This window comes from Stegastes partitus, unplaced genomic scaffold, assembly GCF_000690725.1.
Source record: "Stegastes partitus isolate 25-593 unplaced genomic scaffold, Stegastes_partitus-1.0.2 Scaffold41, whole genome shotgun sequence".
Taxonomy (NCBI): domain Eukaryota; kingdom Metazoa; phylum Chordata; class Actinopteri; family Pomacentridae; genus Stegastes; species Stegastes partitus.
Window position 1 is genome coordinate 354,085 of NW_007577772.1, and position 22,744 is coordinate 376,828.

At 38.9% G+C, this 22,744-nt stretch overlaps 2 protein-coding genes across 2 annotated transcripts in view; both read right to left on the reverse strand.

Moving 5' to 3' along the window:
• LOC103374632 (kinesin-like protein KIF23) overlaps positions 1-12,654 on the reverse strand; it is a 34,891-nt gene extending 22,237 nt beyond the window's left edge. Inside the window, exons 1-18 of the mRNA XM_008304755.1 lie at positions 12,607-12,654; positions 10,449-10,521; positions 9,852-9,980; positions 9,345-9,450; positions 8,880-9,016; positions 8,657-8,769; positions 8,349-8,519; positions 7,514-7,626; positions 6,618-6,739; positions 6,301-6,403; positions 6,084-6,163; positions 5,833-5,952; positions 5,261-5,420; positions 4,950-5,111; positions 4,520-4,686; positions 4,240-4,413; positions 2,716-2,937; positions 2,140-2,472 (exon numbers count right to left, since the gene is read on the reverse strand). Of these exons, the coding sequence (XP_008302977.1) occupies positions 2,140-2,472; positions 2,716-2,937; positions 4,240-4,413; positions 4,520-4,686; positions 4,950-5,111; positions 5,261-5,420; positions 5,833-5,952; positions 6,084-6,163; positions 6,301-6,403; positions 6,618-6,739; positions 7,514-7,626; positions 8,349-8,519; positions 8,657-8,769; positions 8,880-9,016; positions 9,345-9,450; positions 9,852-9,980; positions 10,449-10,521; positions 12,607-12,620 (2,499 nt within the window). The 5' untranslated portion in view covers positions 12,621-12,654. The remainder of the gene's footprint in view (positions 1-2,139; positions 2,473-2,715; positions 2,938-4,239; positions 4,414-4,519; positions 4,687-4,949; positions 5,112-5,260; positions 5,421-5,832; positions 5,953-6,083; positions 6,164-6,300; positions 6,404-6,617; positions 6,740-7,513; positions 7,627-8,348; positions 8,520-8,656; positions 8,770-8,879; positions 9,017-9,344; positions 9,451-9,851; positions 9,981-10,448; positions 10,522-12,606) is intronic.
• A 1,924-nt stretch (positions 12,655-14,578) lies between these two features.
• LOC103374642 (membrane progestin receptor gamma-B) overlaps positions 14,579-22,744 on the reverse strand; it is a 15,332-nt gene continuing 7,166 nt past the window's right edge. Inside the window, exons 5-9 of the mRNA XM_008304765.1 lie at positions 22,664-22,744; positions 20,341-20,385; positions 18,968-19,064; positions 17,467-17,611; positions 14,579-15,614 (exon numbers count right to left, since the gene is read on the reverse strand). Coding sequence (XP_008302987.1) covers positions 15,334-15,614; positions 17,467-17,611; positions 18,968-19,064; positions 20,341-20,385; positions 22,664-22,744 — 649 coding nt within the window. The 3' untranslated portion in view covers positions 14,579-15,333. The remainder of the gene's footprint in view (positions 15,615-17,466; positions 17,612-18,967; positions 19,065-20,340; positions 20,386-22,663) is intronic.

Below are 22,744 nucleotides of genomic sequence, written 5' to 3' on the forward strand. Positions count from 1 at the left end.
AATTGAAAAGGTTTCATGTTTGAACAAAGTTAAATAAGAAAATAGTGTTTGTGTTAATCTTGAATGAAAGACGTTGTTGTAACATTTCAAACCATTTATCGTTCACATTTTTGATTTTGGTTGTTTTCAGAGGTTTAAGAAATCCTAAAAAAGTCTAAATGTAGTCCGGCACTGACTTTTGGTTTTAGTTTCCACTTTATGAGCAAATATTTTTACTGCACTACATGCATGTGATGACTGTAGTTCTTATTACAAGAGTTCAAGAATGAGGTTTCACATCAAGTTAAACTCGTGCAGATCCTGCTGCCTGTGGTTAAGTCTGTTGTTTAGCAAAAATGTAATAATTCTAAAGGCATTTGAAAGAAAGCGTTGCTATCACATAACTTCAGAGGCCATTTTGTCAGAAAACAAAAGAAAATAAATTAAATATGTATAACTATCACATGCCATAGTATGAGAGTAAGTTTCAGCAAGTCCTAAATGTGATTTAAGAGAATTTTTTCCTACTTGGTCACAATTTTGACTGTTGAGCTTACGAGTCATAATTTTAATTTACCTTCACAGACGTTTGGCTTAGTAGGTTAACATCCTCCTATGGCACAAGGCTGTTAATGAACATTTTGGTAACCTTGAAGAGATGTTGCAGATCTTCTTAGAATGTTCAGTGCACACTAGTCCCTGGTTTTAACCATGTTCAGGATATGCTGTAAAACACAACTTGACAGCAGCATAATTCAAGTTACTGTTAATCTGTACAGGTGTGTCTCTACGTGACAGTTTTCATCAATTCTGTGCCGAGTTACACACATTACTAATATGAAACTTTGACTTGTGGCTGTACTGAATATGTTTTATGAACAAAAACTAAAATCTCTCCTCATTCATTTTTCCCTTAACCATACAACTTAAAGTGAGCACTTTAGGCTTGCCATCAATTCAATGATGCAGTTTGACTGTTTTACTGGTTCTGCAATCAGCCGTCTGTAGTGTTTCCTAAAACATCCAAAAAGAGTCAATGTGAATCTGATGTATCAGAAAGATCTGGACAGAACTTAGACTCGTTAACTTCAGCAGCAGCATTATTGATGTCCTTCATCTGCAAAAATGCCACCGAAACAGATGGAAAATGGCCACTTGCTCACATAATTCAATGTTGCAGTTGTAGAACTTTAATGGAATCTGTTATTTTTATATGTGGCTTTACATGTTTTTTCTAAAAAGTTCATGATTTGAAATGAAATGACAGAATTGCTCAAATCTGTCTAATAATCAGACTGAACACAAGTCAGCTGCAAAGTTTGACCAAAGGTTTTGCAAGGTTTAAATTTGGTGGGTTGATGTTTGCGGAAGCAGTTATTTTACTATTTACTCTGGTTCAAAAAGTCAAGTCGTTCATTTTAACAGTCAACTCAGGCACCCAAAACCCAGCTACGTCTTAAAATCCAAGCTGTTTCACCATAAAAAAGAAAATATGCAGAGCAACGTCTCAGCAAAAAGGCATGAACGTCTGACCAGTAGATGGCCATGTTTTTTCATCGCAGCACTCATTTAAAGTGAGATGTTTTTTGCAAACTTGAGTGCAACACAACAACACTGCAGCTGTATGTTAAGAATTCAGTGATGTTTTTGTGTCTTTCTCCATGCAAATCTTTGGCCTACTTTCATAAATACCTTATTATTTAGACATTCATGAACATGCAAATGTCTGCATTAGTTTGTTAATTGGTGCACCATTGCTGCTGCTGTTACTACTTACCAGTGTTTGTTTGACACAACAGGTATTTGTGTGTATATTTCAAAGTTAATGTGTCTCTTTAAACAGTGAAGCAGTGCAAGGAAACAGCAATTCTAAAGAGCAGCAGGGAACAGAAAGAACTACAAACATGAGAGAACTACTCATAAGGCTTAAGATGCAAGTCAAGAGGATCTACAAGCGTGACAGCTCGGTCTGCCTTATGCTCAGGATAAGAGAAACGCTAGTCTACACTGAGGATTCTACTTGATGCATTTCCAAACAAGCACATATCTACTGACTAGACTACGAGTGCAGATCTACACCAAGGCGAGGATTAAGCTACAGGCTTGCAGAGAAGAACTAAATATATTCCAAAGCACATCTAGGCTCTCACACACACTAACCCTTGTGCCTGCCTCTAGGTCTAGCCCATAGACAAGAGTGGCAGCAGGGGCCTCAGTGCCTGCAGCCCAGCGCTGGCCTCTCCTGCGACCCACGCTGCTGGCGCCGTAGTACGGAGCAGGGGTCCGGCTCCTGTACTGGGGAGTCCCAGGGTGCCTAGTCTGGCTGCTCGAATCTACAGGGAACCTGTGCTCCCACTCAGAGATGCAGGAGGCTACTGAAGGATAGGCTGAAGAGGAGGAGGATGAGGAGGAGGAGGGGGTGGAGGTGGGGAGAGGGTCCTGAACTGCCCTAACACTGGCTCGATTTTGGCGGGAGGGAGTTTGGCTGAAGTCCTGCAAAGTGATGAGGGAATTGGGGGCCAGGCGTTGTGGATGTTAGCAGATTAACACAAATACACAACAGGGTAACATTCAGTGGAAAAGAGGGGGGGATGTGTTCTGTACACATTAAAGTCACAGAATTTGTGATTATAAATTATGAATTATAATTAGTAACATGCAAAATTTCCACATTGAACCAAGTTGAGACAGCGTGATTAAGTGCACTCTGGTGAACAGGCAGAATAAATAACTCACAGGATGCGGTGACGGTGAAGCAGACCTCTTCTGGGCCATGTTGCGATCTCTTTCCCTGGCCGGCCTCTCAGGCTTCTCTGGACGTTCACTTGGACCGCCACCACCACCACCACTGCTGGTGCTGCTGGTCTCCGTCACGATGGCTTTAAGCTGCTTCAACTTTTCATCCTTCACCCACAGCTTGTTCTGCATCTCCAGCTGCTTGGCGTTGACTCGCCGCTCCTAATTACAAAACACCAGCAGGAAGCAAGTCAGAGAGCAGTCTCATTATTTAAGCCTACATTAAAAGAAAATCTCTGATATTGGGGCATATTCCCTTATATATAAATGAATGGTAGGGCTGCACAAATATAGACAAAATCACAATTATTTATTGATTTTTAGGGACAAAATATTTTTGAGAATTCCATATTTAAACAAACTGAGCACTTTGACCTCCATGTTGCTACATTGTTGGCAATGTTGAAAACATAAGCCTTAAAATATAGTTCTTCTTCACCAGAATTTCACGTGTATTTAACAGACAAAATAAAACCAAATCATACCGAAAACACCATACTTGTTGAAAATATGTCTATCAATAGACTTCTACAATTTAATACTACAATTTGCTGATATTCCTGAAACACCTCACATGCAGGCTATAGCAGATGTTAGCGAAGGAGCTGTGCATAGAGAAGCCTCTAGTCTCCCAACTTAGTTAGTGCAAGGCACATAACTTTGACAAAGACTAAAAATTACTTTAAAACAAGTGAAAAACATTGTTCTAATGTCAGACTTATTCAGGATTTAACCAAGCAATTTTATCTACATGGGCTGTTTTCTATGAGTGGAGCATTTTGAACTTTAGCATTGCAGTTGACCATGTTCACTGATTGGTGGAAAATCAAAATCATGATCGGGATTAAGATCTGATTAATTGTGCAACAAATTAATTCTACCTGATAAATGTTTGAGGAGGAAATCAAAGTAAATATATTGACATTATTTGGGATTTTTGATCATTTTGTGTGCCACAACATAACAGCTTGTTGAATCAAAAAAATAATAATGCTGCTAGTATGTTATATGATAAACAGGTTATCCTCACAGAATAATCTTAAATCAGTTTTAAAAAATACATATTCAGGCTGGCAGGGTCGATGAATTAACTGGTAAAAGTCATAAATATCAGGCATTTTTTGTGTGGTAACCGGCACTTATTTGATCAGGTTTTGTCGGGTTGTGTAGATTTGTTTTAATAACATCACCAACATGTCAGCTGCATCTTCCGACAGTCTGCTTTTTGAAGTTTTAGGAAGAGTAAAAAAAGTAGATTATGAATCTTACATGTTGTTTGTTGGCTGTTTTTTTTCCCTCCCCAATCTGTTTGAGGATTGACAGTATTTTACTCTAAATATAAAAGGTGACAGCACAGCCCGGCATAAACAGACTTATAGACTCGAGTATTAAATATGTGCCAGATCTCAATTTCCAAACCAAACATTGCCAAACAGTAAGGCAGCTGTCAATAATTCCACTTACACACTCCTTCTCCCACTTCAGTCTGGTGTCTGTCACCATGCCCTGCATGCGCTGCTCCATGCGCCTCCTCTCTGACAGCTCTCTCTGCAGTCTTTGCTCTCGCGTCTCCAGCTCCTGCTGAAGAGAGCGTTTGTCCTGCTCATACATGCCTGTTGTCTTTTGCAGGATATCAATCTGGAAAAGGAAATGAGAAAAGAGTAAGTACAATTTTCTCTTGAACAAAAAAAATTAGGGAATTAACATATTCCGCTGCAGATCAAATGTAGAAAACAGACAGCACCTTATATTCCAGCGTTTTGGACTTCTTCTCCAATCGCTCTATCTCTGACCTCTGGTTGAGGATCAGTTTGTCTTTCTCGCTCAGTTTGTTTTGTTGTTCGTGGAGGAAGGTGTCCTTTGCACTGAGCTGACTGTCAAACTGTTGAAGCATGGACTTCAGCGAATTGGCTGCAGGTAGAAAGCACATAGATGTAAGCTGTCAACCACTTGGCTTGAAAAATATTTTTTAAAAGTACAATATCACTTGTTCATACAGACAAAAAAATGCACTCAATGGCCAGAAAAACCTCTTTTCCCAATTCAGTGATTGGAAGCATCACTGATGCATCGTCGTTAACAAAATAAATCAAGTTATGGTTGCCTAACTTCAGTGTTGACGGAGGTTTCTATATACCACACTAGCATTTGTGCTGTAGAACAATAGCCTGTACCAGTTTTGTTGAACTGTTCTGACATCATCTGACGGACACGATGCCTCCTTTCCAGAACCTCAATCAGTCGGGGAAGCGTCTGGTCATCAGCTGGGTCCACCAGCTCACAACCAGGCAGAGCTGGAAGACTTTCTATGAGGTGATTTACAAGAGCCGGGTCATCTGTTAAATAAGTTGTGGGAAAATACATGTAATATTAGTAAGATACTGCACATAAAACCGCAATGATTTGGGAATTCATATCTGACAAGTTTGAATGCAGCTAGACATGAGGATAGAGAATTAGCAGTGCAGACTTAAGGGGAAGTTACCGGCATTACTTGGACCTCCTCGTTCTTCCAGGCGACGTGACAACTCATCTTTAAATGCCTGATTTCTGTATCTGCGCCCTGCAGCAAGGCCACATATGGGTCGGTCAACTGGCCGCGCAACTTCCACCTCCTGGGTCATCTCTGCAAAGCGCATCACCAGCTGCAGTACAAGGAAAGACAATTTGACACAGATTGCATTGTTTGAATTCACATCAAATCACACTTTAGGGTCTTAAACTTTTAACTTTTTAACTTGTAATACCAATGTCAGTTCTCTAAAGAAAAGCCGTTTTAAATGCGCTGTACACAAAACAGTGAGCAGATTTTTGAAAAATGTTTGAAACCTAGTTGTGGTTTTTGTTGAGTTTGAGCATCAACAGACATCTTGGAGGAAATCTTTACATAGTTGGGTGACAAAACTAAACTTGTCTAATGTTCATTGTGGATTGATTGTAAACCAGACAACAGATTCAATCACTGTTAAGACTCGATCATCATCAGGGTAAGATGATCGACTAAAGAGACAAGATTCTACATTTGAGCCATTCTGCTACATAAACACAACATCTTACCATAGTTTCTTCATAATCACCGGCGTTTGGGTTGACGCACACGATCATCCTGACTTTTCCTTCACCATCGAAGTAGTTTTTAAAAAGATGTGTAACTTTGGAGTCCCTGTACGGCACCATCTGGACCAAAACATAGTTGTGTGAAACTGCACTGACTAGAAAATCATCACTGGTAAGAATTAAGATTACATAAGAAGAAAATAAAACAGAAACATTATGAGATAACGACAAGGAGGTGATAAAAAACAAACCTTATTAGTTCCACACATCTGGTTTTCACGTAGCACTTCTATACATGTGCGCAGAGTCATCAAGGACTGGTTGATATTACCTGGAAATGAGACATTATTAGAGATGTTTGGTGTTTTAACAAGTGGTATTACTACATATAACTACAAAAAACTTGGCGAATGGGGGAAAAAGCATCTTTAGAGAGAAGTCCAAAGAGTGAAAACAAAAAGAACTGACCTGCTTCACGGAGGCGGCTTCCTTCAGCTCTGGTTCTGCTGGTGCGTTCACTGCCTGCCAGGTCAACCAGACACAGCTGGCTCACATTCACCTGGTTTTTGTCCTGTATTTCAATAACATCCTGTCAGTATCAGCAAGGACCAGCGGGAAACACTGTGTGTACTAATTTAGCCTACTTTTAGTCACAGCTTGATAGCTCAAATTAAAAATCAGAGAAAGGACTACTGGGATTCATTTAATAAACATTTATTCTAAAAAATACAACCAGAATTGTAATGTTGTAAAAACAGAAAACATTTGTTGGAGCTGCATCTCACCTGCAGTATGTGATCTCCATCAGCATCAAGAGGAGCTTGTGCCAGCTTCACTGTGAACACACTGTGGGAGCGGCTGGACTCACGATTGAGCTGAGTGTTGGCGATCCTCCTTTTCTTTTGCCCTGCAGACAGAGCAGATAATTAACACAATGTGTGACATTAAAAGTTTTAACATTTAGCACCACTGGATGTCACTAGAGCTCCAGCATGGCAGACCAAAACAAATGGGCAAATAAAATGACTTTGTTTTAATTAATTTTTTAAAAAATTGCACTGGATAAACGTGTGGCTGCAATTTGCAGTGTGGGAAGTTGCCCTCAGGTTGTTGATAGTATAGAGAGGACCAACGGATTCAAAGGGAGGGACTCTCACTAACTACCACAGGAGGCCAGACTGGCTGCCAAAACATAGAACATAGAAGTCTGAATAACAACAAACTCAGGAAGTGTGACTTCATTCTCTGCTACAGACATCATTACTCGAGTGTAGCTTCACATATTAGACAACTGTTTGCTACTATATTGACACCATGTGTTCTTTGTCAACATGAGTAATGACTGAAATCATTATATCTTTATAAAGTCATCAAATTAATTTTCCAATTATCCCTGTTGAATTGATTAGTAAAGTTACTATTTAAACTGATAGTAGCCACTGAAGGCTCAAAATTGCTCTACTGTATGTCAGCTCAACAAGAACATTATAACAAAGAAAAATCCCTGAAGATGCCTGCCCATACACATTAAGGGAGTTTAATCAAACTCCTCTGAATACTTTGGTGGTGGCTAACACGAGAAGAAAAAACACTTTTTACAATATGCAGAAAACCTAAATGGTCAGCATGTGAGTGGAACACAAAACACAAAAAAAGAGGAAAAGTTATTAGTACCACTCACCTTTCCAGAAGACTTCAAAAGCCTCCTCTGTTGATTTCACCTCGACTTCTGTGCATCCAGCGACATACATGTTATGATTCTGATCTTCACGCAGAATCTTGGATTGAGGTGGTCTAAAACAAGTTCATAAAAAGAAATCAACATACACCAACAACGTAGCACGATGATGAGTTTCTTTAGTAAGATAAGCAGCAAAAAGCTAAATGACAAACATCTAATGTTAGTGTCAGCGTTAAAATTAAATATAATTCCGGGAGAAACAGCAACACATTCAGGGGTACAGACACATGCACACTGGGTTTGCACACGAGCTTCAGCCATTCAGGGACATTATGCGTCTCCATGGCAACAGTAACAAGACAGGGCCAATCCTTCAAACAGCCATCGAAATGACAACAAGCTAGTAATCTACACCTATGCTAATTACAGAGCTCTGGATTAATGGGATGGAAATGCACTGACGACCTAGACATCATGTCAGCTAAAGCTTTGACAGCTCTATGTAATGCTACTGTACTGGCCACATACACAAACTCATTGTTCCGTACAGGCGTGCCTCCAGCGAGCCACCTAACAAAAACAGGATTTGTAGAAGTACAACTGGTCAACATACAACTATAGAGCAAATAAATCTGCACATACAACACAGTCACAATGACTGTAAAACACAAGTATAACTCAAACATTTGTGGCATTCAACAGCTGGGCGTAACTATGTGGGTGTTGTTGGGTATTTGTGCAACTTCATGTTCTCAAATACAAATAACTTCTGTACAGACATAACATGACATTGTGTTTCAAAAAGCACACATTGATTTGTGATCCCGTCGCTTACTTTGGTCTGATTGGGTCGAATGGAGCATCTTCAAGGAGGTCGTAGATATAGTTGTTGTAGATCTCGATGTAGGACACAAACACGCTGTAACAGCAGTCTTCATCGACGCTGTCAGACTTACAGGCTTCCTCTGAGCTGATCATATCTGCAAACTCTGGATCAGCCTTCTGCCTAGAAAACAAAACCAAAGCAACGTGATAACCTGCAGTCAGATTGTATCTTAAATTCCGCTTCTTCCAATTTAATCACTACTAGTGACTATGGTAAGTACAGACAGTAAAAACTGAAATAAAATTACTTGTAACTACCTGGAAGAGGGCGTTTTTGGCACAGACTGCTGACTGTCTCGCTTCTGTCGCTCCAGGAGAGCATCAACTTGACTCTGGATCTCCAAACCATTCTTGTCATCTGGTTTGAACACCTGGCGAAGATTTTAAGCATTTCAAATAAATGTTCTATCCCTTCTCCAAAGAACGGAACGCTTCTTTTTAGAAATGAACTCTGGTAAGAATGAATCACTTAAAGTCTTACAAATCTTTTGGCCTGAAAGGGGCCAATGCTGTTGAAGAGCATGTCTAGAGAGCGGGGGAGGAGTCCACCTTCGCCAGGTGAGCCGGTCATGGTGAAGGTCTTACCACTTCCAGTAACACCATATGTAAACAGCAGACCTGGAAAGATGAAACAGGAGACAACTCCTAGTTGCAGAGGATCAGGTCTAATGTTGGTGATGATATACATGTCAGAGAAAACATGACTTTTCTCTGACGAACGCCCCAAAATCTAAAGAAATTAAAAATAAAATTACATAAAAACTGTCAAAATCAGTCAGCCTTCACTTTTGTGGATTTTAAATTTCCAAATATTTTTTACATCTTTTGACAACTTTTCAAGCAATGTTGTGATGATGAACTAAATCTTTAAAAGAGTGGAAAATAAAAATCTTCACAGTACACACCATACACTTCATGCCTTGTTAAAAATTATTAACCCACTTACCATTTTTACAATGAATGAGGTCCTCTACCAGGGGCTTGGCAATATCCTCAAAGAGCTCCATTTGAGTGGTATTAATGCCAAATACTTTTTTGAAGGAGTACTGTGTCTGTGTAAAAAAAAAAAAAAAAGAATAAACACTGAATGGCATTCACCAATAAAAAAACACTATTGTAATATATTAAACTTGTTTGTGTCCAAGTAAGTCTCAGGTCTCTACAGAATAAAACTAATAGCAGGGATTTGTTTTGGTTCACTAATGAGTTTTTTCATCTTTGCTAAAAACCAAAAATGTATCAAAGCAAAGCCCTGACTGAGCAAAACCATCAGCAACTTGACAAGATACTGGTTGAGTTCAACTCACTGGTGATTCCTGATATTTTCTCCAGTTGCTTATTTAGTCAACAGATCATCAGCGAGATGTCAGAGGTGAACGATAACAAGTAGGTAGTCAATTTGCTTCACATGTTTGGATAATTTACCAAGCAGTAAGCGTTGCAACACACTTACCTCCTTGTATTCCCCATTACGGTTGGCTTTGAGACCATCAGGAGCATGCAGCTGAATCGTGGAGCTGCTGATCATCTCAACACAACACTCTTCATCTTCTCCTCCAAGTGGGCGTATACGGCAGTACACCTGCAGGAAAAACATTTTAAAATCAGTAGGAGGATATTTCTAATCAGGTGTGTTTTGATATCGGAATTTAAACTCTATTAGGCGAACAGAGGGGAAAAAAACCCTCACAGCTGACAAACTACAGGATTATAACTACCAGTTACTCCCATTATTAAATAATTTGTAAATATTTTTTTGATTAACTATTTGGTTTCTGAAAGACCAAAAAATGTTAAACATGTGCGTCACACTTCCCTACAGTCTAAGCTTGTTTGACCAACAGTGTCATCATCAGACTTAATACATTTAAGTCTTCATATCTTGTGTTTGTAAGAATTACCTAAGCAACACAACGTAAATAGGAAAACTATAAACTTTCATTTCATGTCTACCGAGTGCTTAAAAAGGGAAACATTCTTTGCTTTTACTGCGACTGTGCTGTGACATTGTTCCACTTTGATCATTCATGAGTAAACCATGTTTACTTACTCCCACAGGATCTTTATCTATGTTGGATGCCTTCTTGGGGCCAGGCCTCCGAGGAGTCTTCCCTCTACCGTAGCTGACAAAAAAAATAAAAACATAATCAAACACCTTTTCGCTACATTATGGTTAGACGCGTTAATAGTTGATAATGTAGATATTTCACCTGGCCAAAAGTAGGACTGAACATAAATCAATATCCCAACCACAGGAGCTGCAATGTGTTAATAAAAGGTAAAGCGTGTCACAAAATACTACTACGCTGGTCTGTGCTGAATCCAAATATTACATTGGCTTTGCTCAATGAGGTCAAAATTTTGATTTGTCGCCACATGCAATTACTTGTAATTACCTTTCCAAATGTTTACACTCATCAACTTTTGGATCATTTAGCTTATGAAAAGGATTAGAAAATGAAAATTTTCCTCTAAAATCCGATTTCATATGAGAAATGTTAAAACAAAAGAATCGCTAATGTCAAAAAATGTAATCGATTAAGTAGCAAAATCAATTTCATTTAAATCTGGCGTAAAGAGCTGGCGTAAAAAACCTGACCTGATACAAAAAAGCAGATGTCATTTTTGGATTCAGCGTTGCTGAAATGTCCTAACTCAGTTAAAAAAAATCCTAGACACCTTCAAAAAAATATTTTTTTTGTAACCCAGTGTTATAGATGAAGCACTCTGATGCTACAGAGATGCTCCAGCCTAAATATCAGGTTTTCCAGACAAAAGGAAATGTGCTCTTCGGTACCGACGGCGGCAAAAATCTCACCAACTTCATGTTTTGTTTTCTATAGTAAAAAAGACATGAAATGACCGTTCAAACTAAAATCAAATCCTAATAATATAGGATGTTGTTTGTGTATCATGTATCTCTAGCTACAGGTATGTGGACATGACCTAGTTCATACTCAGACATCAGAAAATACAGCTTTATTTCATGTAGAGTTAGGAAAGAACTTTTTCAAAGATAGGAACAAATTACTGTCTAAAAAAAGTATTTAAATTTAATTAAAAGGCCAAAGACAACTAAACCAAACCAAAAATGCACATGAATATAATGTGATGGATCATTAACAAATTACACAATATCAAAAATGTAACCATCACAAAAAGAGGACAGTGTTATAAAGTGATCTGACAAAAACTGTGTTTCATGTTAGGATCCTTTGGTCAACTTTATATACGTCTATAGCTGCTTTTATGTGGATCAGACAACCATAACATGCAAATATACACAACTTCATGTCTGTGGGGACAACAAAAGTGTGTCTTTGTGTAAGTTTAACAATTTTCTGACCAAAAAAAAAATTGTTCATAGTGTAATCAGATCAGATCTTATAATCAGTATCGATTATAGGCAGCGTTATAGCATTGTTTCCTTTGTTTAGGTATATGTGTGTTTGTCATGTCTAATATCTTTGTTTAGACTGTAATTAACATGATTTACAGGTGAGTTTTAAACAAAAAAATCAAGGTATCATCTTAAAAATATTACCCTTATGAATGAAATCTGTCATTTGAACCATTATTAACATTTTTGCCACAATGTCGAGGCTGCAATCCCTTTCTGGCAAATGGAAAAATTAATTATAGAGTTGAATTGGACCTTTAGAGCTAATTTAACCAATAAAAACAACTGGCATGGTTATACTTAGAGGACAAAGTAGGTAAAGATAATGCGGAGATAGTTGGTCCCAGTAATGACAGTCAGTTTTAGGCACAACAACGACTGAATCAACTCCTCTGAACAGTTTGGCTAACTAGCTAGCTAAGCTAGCTCAGGTGTCACTCCATCAACAAAACATCTGAACTCAACACTATATTTGCAGCGTTCAGCAGAATAACTTTTTGCCATTTTATTAAAAAGTACATTTTAAGGTTTAGTATTTATTAGCTTTGAAAACTGAATTCTGAGTTTAGAAGTCGATGTTGAGCAGCTGCCAAACAGAAGTCTGTTAGCTGCTACACGGTGATAAGCTAACGTCACCGAGCTATCCCACCTAACCGAACTCACCTTCCGCTTCAGCTTTTTAACACAGAACAACCGCTACCTGACCAAACGTACCGATAAAATAAGTTACCGAAATACCGTCACACACTGTGCAATTGTAGTGTGTCAAATGTCGACGGAGTTAAATGTTAAAGATGTTAATACTGACCCGGCTCGCTGCATTGTTTGTGTTGAGGAGCTCCTTTCCGCTGCTCTCCGGAGCGCCGCTTCTCGATTTGAATATTCCCTCTGCGAGACGTTGAGCTGACGGTCACACATGTCAGCCAATCAGAGCGCAGACAGAGCGACCTGCAGCGGAAATCCCGCCTCCACTACCTGGTCCTCGATTTTTTATTTTTTTTTTTACAAGAGAACTTTATTTAACAAAGAAAGTACACACAAAGAATTGTACAAATAACATAAACAAAGAATTTGGCATGTGCTCATAATGATAAACGCATTTTGACAGTTTTAAATTCTACATTAATTGAAAAACTAAACATTAAATAAAAATTAATAATAATATATATATTTTTTAAAAACACAAAGGGGACAAGGGGAGGGGCGTCATTGTTCTTTTTGGAACAGTTCTTTAAATATTTTTGACAGTTTTATTGCTTTTTTGTTATTATATTATTTAATGTTTTAATATGTTATTCAAAGTCAATAGGTTATTTCTTTATTTTTGTGATCAAAGTAAGTTATGACACTTTTAGAATCAATTTTAACATCAACGTTAGTTTTACACAATATATAATTCTTAGTTTGATTCCAGAAGATAGTTGAATAGGGACATAATGATTCAGTGTCATTTTTACAGAAGGTACATTTATTTGCAATTTCTAAAAATTTGGAAAAGTATGAGTTTGTCACACATATATATTATGTAAAAAGTTAATGTGTACTTGTTTGTCCTGGATCAGCTAAATCACTGCTCATTCCAGGTGGTATTTATCATTTAGAAGGATTTAAATCTCATTTGAGTGGTCAAGAACAGAGATATATAATCTAACATAACTCTCTGAATGCCAGACATTAATTTTATTGATATTGTTTTATTTCTCATTTTTAAGCTGTTGTTTGCAGCCTTGTAACCATAGAAAGATGGAAGTAGCTACCATGATGTCGCCCGTATGTTTCTGCACCGAGAAAATGAAACTGATGATCAATCAGATCGGATCAATAATGTTATTGCAGTCTTTTATCTGCTGCCGTCTCATGGCAGACAGTAACGATCAGCAGAGAGAAACTAAACCAAGCTAGCGTTACACCACAGGACTCTGTTACTGATAGATGTTAATCTCTCAGTTCAATGAATGAAGCTCAGTTCAGTTCATGTCTCTGTTCTCTGGTTTTTAACAGCTTCTGGTCATTTCACTGAGACAAACATCTGTTGAAATGATCCCTTCTCTTTCAGAAACAGTGAAGTTACTGAGGTCTGATCACCATGATCAGCATCACACTGAACCTCAGAGCTCAGCCACAGTTACTGTCTGTTATTTCATGTAAATCAGTCCAGCAGACTGTTTTCTCTACGACAGTGTTTATCAGACAACTGAGGAGCTCATGTCTTCAGAGTGCTGGTTTCCCTTTTCTCTATTAATCACATTATCATACTTTGAAATAAAAACAATAAACTTTATTGTCCTTCTAAGACAGTAAAATGTTCTTTGGCCTCATCCAGGGAAACAAATATTTGTAAAATAGCTTGCAAAAGTTTTTGCAGGCTCAAGAGAAAGTTTTCCGAGATCTCACAAAAGATACCACTATTTTTTTTTCTCTCCATGTTTGTTTTTTTCTTTCTCCATGTCCCTTCCTGGGCTTCTTACCTTTCGGGGTTCCATACAGGTCAAATACTTACTTGGAAAATTGCTGAAATTGGTTCAAAAGCAAGAGCCAGCGTTGCTTAACACATTCAAATTGATGCTACAATTTTCAAATGTGGTCCAGCCTTGAAAACTAATTACAGACATATTCAGAAATTAAAAACAACTTTAATTAAAAAACAAAAAACAAAAACAAAAACAATTTTGTAATCTATAAAACATTGATACTTGTAGGAAAAATACTCACACTGCAACATTGCTGGATGTGTAACACAGAACACACTTCATTAAAATCACAGTCAGATTTGGTTTACAGTTTATTTGAAAAACTCATAATAAATAACTTTCAGTTGTGCATTAAAGGAATATTGTAATGATGTCTGCCGAGACACAAACACCAGTCATTTGAGGGGAAAAAACTACCCTAAAATCATTAAATCATACATTATCAGTTGTTAAACTTTCAATGTATTAAGTTGTTCATTATCAGGCAGCTCAAACTCGAAAGCAAAAAACTCAACATTCCTCATCAAAAGTGTTTCTTTAGTTTTAATGTGATGAACCTGAGTAACGTCTCCTTTCACCGAGTAAAAGTGAAATCTCATAAACTGTGTGCAACAATTATAAATACAAAAATGTACAGTGTCTTAATTTAGCATAAAGATTTTAAATTGACAGTGAAATTAAAATTCTACATAGTTTTCATTCCCTGAAGTCTTCTCATGCACCACACACGTGGAAATCAAAGAACTGAGCGAAATAACGTTTCATAAATATATTAAAAAACTGCTTCAAAATGTAGCTAAATGTAGCTAAGCTGCTACATATGTAGCTTCATATAGTTTCCTCAGAAACATTTAGATTCATACATACCGTGGTAACAAAAGTTTTGCTAAGTTTCCATTGTAAGTTTGTACAACTCACATTTTTTATGTCTCAAGGCTCAATACAATCATATACGTTCATTTAAACATGACACCGTCTCCTCACAGTTCAGCAGCATATTTTACCCATAATGCCTCTTTTCACACGTCTATAAGTCTTGTTCAGCCACGACTGCAGCTGGAGCTTCAGGAGCAGGGCCAGGGTTTGGTGGAGGCTTTCTTTGGACCTTTCCCGTGTTTCTTTTCTCTGCAGACGGGGCCAGAGAGGAGAGGCAGGCTGAAGAGGGCGATGACGACCAAGTTCAGCACCACGCAAAGCAGCGCCGGACCCCCCGAGTTGGCGAAAGTGATGGGAATGGAGTTCTGGATGAGCCAGGGCCGTCGCGTCAACATGTCCTGCTCTATGGCCTGCATCTGGAAGTGGGTGCCCAGGATGCTGCACACATGGAAGAGCTGGTGGCTGTGACCTGCAGAGGGAGCAGTCGAGTCGCGTTAGTCACAGGACTCGCAGAGGTGGTTATACATTAAACATTATTCCATAATGTTTAACACAACTAGGAGAATGCTTTCTGTGTTAATGTGAATCTAGACTGTCCTGACTGACAATTCTGGTATCTGAGAGGTTTATCTTACAGCAGCTTACTGTACTTAAAAACTCAAGACCATTTGTTTCTGCACGTTTATATAGATTCTCAGTTTTGGCAGGTTTTCCTTGCATGTATTCAGGTTCTAAGGTTCTCCTCCTCTGAGTCCTTGACTTTGATTACTTGTCTCTGTAGATTCTCAGTCATCCAGCTCATGTTAATCCTTAGAGCTTCAGTTAAAAAAACAATTTACCTCTCATCTAAGAAGCTTTTTTTGTTCTTAGGAGGACTGAGAATCCACACAAACTTTTTTTTTATTGTGCTGCATTATTTTGTTCTTTACCCACTAATTGATTTGTAAGATTTGGCCAACATGTTGTTTACGACACACTTGTTGTGATAAAGGGTGACAGAAATGAATTTACCTTAACTTAGAATTAATCTGGACTTTTTTCACAAGATATTTAACTTTGAACTTTAAAGAGCCCCTCCAGTGAAAATCTAGTTGTTTTTGTACCACGTTAAAATGTCCACGTGGTGTTTTTTTTATGCTAGAAGGAATATTATAAGCAAAATAAGTGTTCAAAGTCATAGTAGCACATTCCTGCCTTGAAACCGAACTGCATCAGTGACAATCTCAAAAACACAGACTTTCAAAGTTTCAAGTGAAACACGCCTATGGAAGCAATCCTGTCAAGTTGCAGGGTGGAGCTTTCTGTATCATTCTTCTTCTTCAGAATAGGATTATGGTTTAAACTTGTAAAACTTATGACAGTGTAGGGTGGAGGGAGAGGCGTGGACGTCACACTGGAGATTCACACGTTCCAGAGGAAGCAACAGATGCAGAGTTACATCTAAGACTGGTGTCTGTGTTTGCCTGGTGGACACATTTTGCAATCTAAGTCTGCAAGAGTCCACATGGACACTTCCACGGATGTGCATGCAGCACAAAGTTTCCACGGTGCAACAATGCCACTGTGGCAATAGCGTGTATGTTCGACAGTAGTGTGCATACATGGAGTATGTAGCTATGTCTGGACTCCAAGTGGACTTCTGCTGATTAAAGGTAGTGAATTAACAACAAATACACATCTGTGGGTGTTGGCTGCTGTCAGTGTGTGCATCTACAAGGGTGTCAAATCAACGTTTAAGTCATTTTGAAACAAAAAAAAGGGCATTTTAAAGAAAAACAACAACTCCTAAATATGATTTTCATACATCAAGAGGGACTGTGTGCATTGCTACAGTTATTGGTGCCTAGAAAATGTTTTAAAAATAGTTCAAACGGTTCAATGAATCGTGAATAAAACACTGAAAAAACACTGAATTAATGTAAACTGAGAGACAAAGCACAATACAGTGGTACAGACACGTTTAACGTAAACATGCTTTGGGGCTAGAATGCAGCATTTCTCTTCTTTTTGAACTATTCATCAACTGGCTCTCTTGCAGGTAAATGATCCCTTTGTTCAGCTGCCTTTCAGTGCCGACCAGGTGGTGTAGAGTGTGTTTCTACACAAAACCAACTCAGATACCTGCTGTGACTGGAAACAACACTGAGAGCAGTCAGAATTAATCAGATCATTAAAGCTTAAAACAAAATAAAAAAAAAAAAAAGTGTTAAAAGCAGAGCTGAGTGGGAACAGCAGACTAACTCTCCGTAGGTCCACTGGGCAGAAAGAGCCGTTTTTAACATGCTAATGACAACAGTAAGCAGTCCTGAGATCAGTCTTACCGATGTAATCGAAGCTGCCCGGTGCCAGGCGCTCAGGTAAATGTGTGGCGAACAGGAAGGCAGTGAGGAAAGCCAAGGCGATGTGTTTGTAGTGCAGCATGTTGGTGTCGTTGTCTGTACAGCCGTCTCCTACACAGAGGAAAACCTGTGAACACAACACACAGTCAAATCAACATTAGTCAGAAAACGAGACACAATTTTCAGCACCTTTATATTTCTAAATGAAGGTCTGAAGTCTCTGCCAGTGGAGCTGCTGGGTGACTTGGTTTTAGCCAAAATGGTAAAAATACAACTCAATTAAAAAGACACAGAGAGAGAGAACATCCACAGTCAAAGCCAGAACCATAGATCCAAAAGAGGAGCTCATAATTATTGATTTTCAGATATTCATGTTGGTGCTATAAGAGGAACTGGCTTTATGAATCACTGGAAGAAAAGTCTTTGATAATCCTGCTGTACACCAAACGCTGCACCGTAAACCAGGCCGCCACCTTCAATTAAAAGCTTTCTTTGTTTTATGACATAACTGAATCATCTGAATGTAGTTTGTGTTTGAAACTCTCAGCTTTCATGGCGACTTTACAGTGATGGTTGTTGGTTTGTTTAAAACCATGTGTTAATATTAATAACATTCTGTGTGTCATGTTTTTTTGATTCTGTGTCCAACAGAACAAGAACAAACTAATATGTAACCGTAGCAACTCTGGAGTTTATCACTTGATCTCTTGATTAAAATCTACTCGTGGCCTGAATTCCACAGACCTCTGAAGGTGTTTACTAGTATCATCCACCAAGTCTCGAGCAGCAGATCCTTTAAATTCTTCAAGCTGTGAGGTGGTGTCTTGTTTTTCCAGAATACGAGTCTTGAATTCTTTGTCATGTTCGTCAAACCATTCTTGAGCTGTTTTAGTGGCGTAACAGGAAGCTGAAAGAGGCCATGGGGGAATACTGGGGTGACGGTGGTCTAAAACAATGTTTGTGTCAAGAAACATCACATGAACGTCAGGACCCAGTCTGACATTGTCCAGATCATCACTGGCTCGCCTCCTTCTGTTCGTGCATCCTGCTCTTTTTCAAGCAAACAACACACAAGGCTGATGTGATTCATGAGTCCAAGCAGTTTTCGTCAATCAGCTGGTCCGGTTTTGACATTCGTCCGTCTGTCGTAGCTGCTTCAGGTGGCGGACAGAAGTCGACACGTGCACTCTGACTAATGTTACATCTGAGATAACACTACGTACAAAAGAATGCGTGTAGAAGTATGGAGCACCAGGGTCAAGATAGTTCAAGCACGTTCAGAATCTTGTGGCGTGCTTCAGTGCAGTACAACAGAAAAAGAAACAAACAGCAATTCTTTTTCACTATTAAGGTATTATTGCTCCATTTATTGCTGTATAATCCACACACAGGACGGGACAAGAGCCTGTAATTACCATCCAATAGTTGTGCTTCACATGTGTCCTGTGTGAAGGAACATGTGTGATGTGTGAAGTGTTCCTACCCTATAGAACAGAGGAATGTTGTCGAACAGGTAGGGGTAGGCGAAGGCGGCCACACGCAGGATTTTGCTGAACTTTGGGCTCTGGCATTCCCGGAATCTAAACAAAAAAAAAAGAGAAAATGTTATCATAGTAATTTAAAAAAACACAAACAATTGATGAATTATTCCTCACAGTGACACTGTGGAGAAAGCTAAGCGCAGCATAACCACTGGTCATAATGTCAGAATTGGTGATTTAATATCATTTGATTTTAAAAATAAAAGGAACTCAGATTTTCATAATCGTACAGTAAATGATTGAGGACAGTAGTAAAGAAATGTGGTAATAAATATGTTCAAAAATGAGCATTTTAACAAAATAAATGCTAAAATTGTGGTAAAACTGAGAAAAATTAAATAAAATGGCATTTTTTCTGCACAGAATATAAATGTTGTGCTTGACAGAACATATATTATTATCATATATACAGCAGATATTTTAGTATAATCTCTCACTCTGCATCCCTTCAGTTCACCAGTTTACTAAAAATAATAAACAACATTTTAAAAACTAAAAGAAAAATGTATAAAATAGTAGAGTATGATAAATATATGTGACTGTCAGTAACACAATGTGCCATAAAAGTTGTCAATAAGCATGTAGTTTGCTAACAATGCTTGTTTGTTTCATTTCATTTTGCTCTAACATACTGTGTGTCTTTGCCATCTTGTAAACGTATGCCTCATAAAACTCTGCCATAAAGTGTCTTGTGCAAAGTGAGAATATTGATGAGCAAAAAAAAAAATTCCCATTGAGCAGCAGCTGGCAGGTTGTTTGTGTGGGAGGTTAAAGCCGATCACACAACTTGTAGTGCTGGTGGGAGGAGGCGAGAGTCATTCAGAAGTCTGATGGCCTGCAGATAACAACTTTAATTTCACACTCCTGCTCCCTGAAGGTGAGAATGTGGAGAGACTGTGGAGCGTTGGGAACTTTTCCTCATACTTTCATATCCTGTTTGATACTTTGACTGTCTTTGATTTTCTTACAACAAAGTCAGAAAGTCAGGTTTGTCACCGAACATGTTCTGCTGCTCTTTGTGTCCAAACCTGCTGAGCTGAAACTACAACCGTGAGTCGCCCACTGTTCTGCTCAGGCCAACACCCTTTGCGTTAAACAGAGAGTTGCTCAATGGTGTCTTTGAAATCCCAGTTAACAATGTCTGTGGGATAAAGTCTGTCTGAGGAAATGTCAATTAAAAAAAAAAAAACACACAAACACATTTTTAAAGAAGGAAATTTGTCTAATGCTGCCGTCAGTTTAGAACACATGATAGATGGAAGAGGGAAGAGACAGAAGGAGCAGATTTGTTTATTTTTTTTAGCAAATTCTTTACCTCTGCACGATGTCATGATTATATTGTAGAAACGGTAAGCCAAGCCTTAGCGGAGGGGAGAGATGGGTGAAAGAACAATTATTAGCTTTGCCAGACCCACTGCACAAAGAAGGAAGCTGTGATATTTTTACACAGAAAGTTTCAGCACAGACAAACCTTTACCACAGACTTCATGCTTTATCTGCAGGAATAATTCAGATTTTAATGCAAACCACACCCCGCATTGTGCTTCAGATACCAACCACAGGGTTTGGCAAGATTTCTGTTACACATTTACTCATAAGCAGCCTCCAAATAAATGAGAGAAGTCACATGAAAGGGTTTTGTGATGTGCTGTAAAACACATTGCTCAACTGTGGCTGAAGTAGGGATGAAGTTATAACCGAACAAATGGATGACATGTATTCAAAGACTGGTTTAAGGATTACAATAAACAATCTCCAGGTTCAGCTCAGATGTGCTTCGAGCTTAACGGTGACACAATAGTGTTGCAGGTTTACACCTACTCAGTGTTAACTCGCTGACATTCAGCTGGTAAAATAAATAAATATACAGTACAGGTCACATTTAGTTTGTGCTGATGGTAAACCTCAGTCTTTGGCTCTTGTGATTTATCGTCACGTCAAAGTCACAGAGATCAGTGTCTGTTTTTAAAAAGGTGATTTTTTGAGTAGAATGTATGAAGTCAAAACAGCACCTGAAGGTATTTCTAGACCTTAAAAGACTTTTCTGACTGTTTACACTTTAGAAAAATGCACCCAGAGCAGGAGCTTGTCACGTAGTGAAGGGAACTAGTGAAGCTGCAGAAGAGTTCATTTGCAAAAACAGAGAACTTCATCTTCACAAACCTTCAGAAGACCCACTTTACCATCTTCTACCTGAGACAAGATCAATCATCTAAAGTTATTGCTATATTTTTAAATGTTATTTCTGCTGAGTCAAATCCACTCCACTTCAGTTTGTGTGGTGATCTGAGTTCTGTGCTTTGTGTGAGACTGTGTTTAGTGTATGTGTTTCTTGTTGTTTCTTGTGGCTGTGACTGTGTTGTCAGGCTGGGCGGGGTGTCCAGACAGGAGGGTTAGGGTTAGCTCTACTCCATACCTTGAGGCCCATCAGCAATCAGCGCTGGATAAAGCCTGCCTCCACCAGTGGATTATCCTCCGTTGAGTGGTGACAGGCCAGCAGTGTGCTGAGAAACTTTGTGCTCTGTGTAACTCGCTTTGTCTAACGTGCTTTCGTCTGCGCTCATTGCCAGAACCTCCCTGTCGGATCGTTGCCTCCCCAGCCCAGCTTCAGCAGCAGAACCCCAGCCTCAGTTGTCCTGCCTCCTGGTCCTTCGTGGAAACTTCCACAGGAATCCCCTCCCTCACTCGGCTACCCTCACGAGCTTCCTGGTGTCCCTTGCTTCCCTGCACCTGTCAAATAAATCCCTCTTTTCTTCAATCCCAACCCTGAGCTGCATTTTTGGATCCCTCCTCGACTGAACTCTCACAGTTTGATTGATATTATCTCAAACAACAAAAAATAAGTGTTCTGAAAATCCACAAAAATAAAGTTATCTGTTTTTGCGAATGAACTCTTCATTCTCTAATGCGAGCAAAGACACTGGACAGAAGCATCACGTCATGAAAAGGTTACCTTCTGTCATTTTCTGTTTTCATACAGTCAGTTTATATTTTACTTATGCTCCTGACATAAGCATGAAATGACTTAAAAATGGATTTTGTGTTTGAAATATTGGATGAAATATTTCTTTATTCAGCTGTTTTATGGGGATTTTAAAGGCTTTGGGAAGAAACTTCAGATACTTCAGAATAATGGATGCTTCGTGACTTAAAGATGGGGCCAGATAATGTCAGCGTGCAAACACGAGCATGTTAACCTGCATAACATGTTGCTCAGACCCTGTTTTATACCAGACATCAACATTAACCCTTAGATGTTCTGATCACAAATGGACAACTCTCAGTGCATCTGCAGCCACGACCTGGGATCAGATCTCACACTGTTTGTGACTAAATGTTGTTGTTGTAGCTAGTAGATGACAAAATCACCATTTTGTCTGTGATGCTGTTGGAGAATAAATGAGTGAAGACTTCCACTTAGTCATTTATCTGAGTGTATGGATGGTAGGTAGTCGAGGTAATATGTAGTTAAAGTGGCAATCTGAGCTCAGATTACCTCTGATTGTTCGGTGCATTAACACCTTCACTGAGAGCTGTCCGCTTATGATCAGATCACAAGATGCATAACAGGTGTGAATAGAGCTGAAGATAGGAGCAGCATCAGCAGTATTTGTGTAACATTAATCCCCTCAGCGTACCTGGAGTAGCAGGCCAGGATGGTGCAGAGGACGGTGTTGAACACAGCGATGGGGACGTACCAGCGGTGGAAGGAGCTGTTC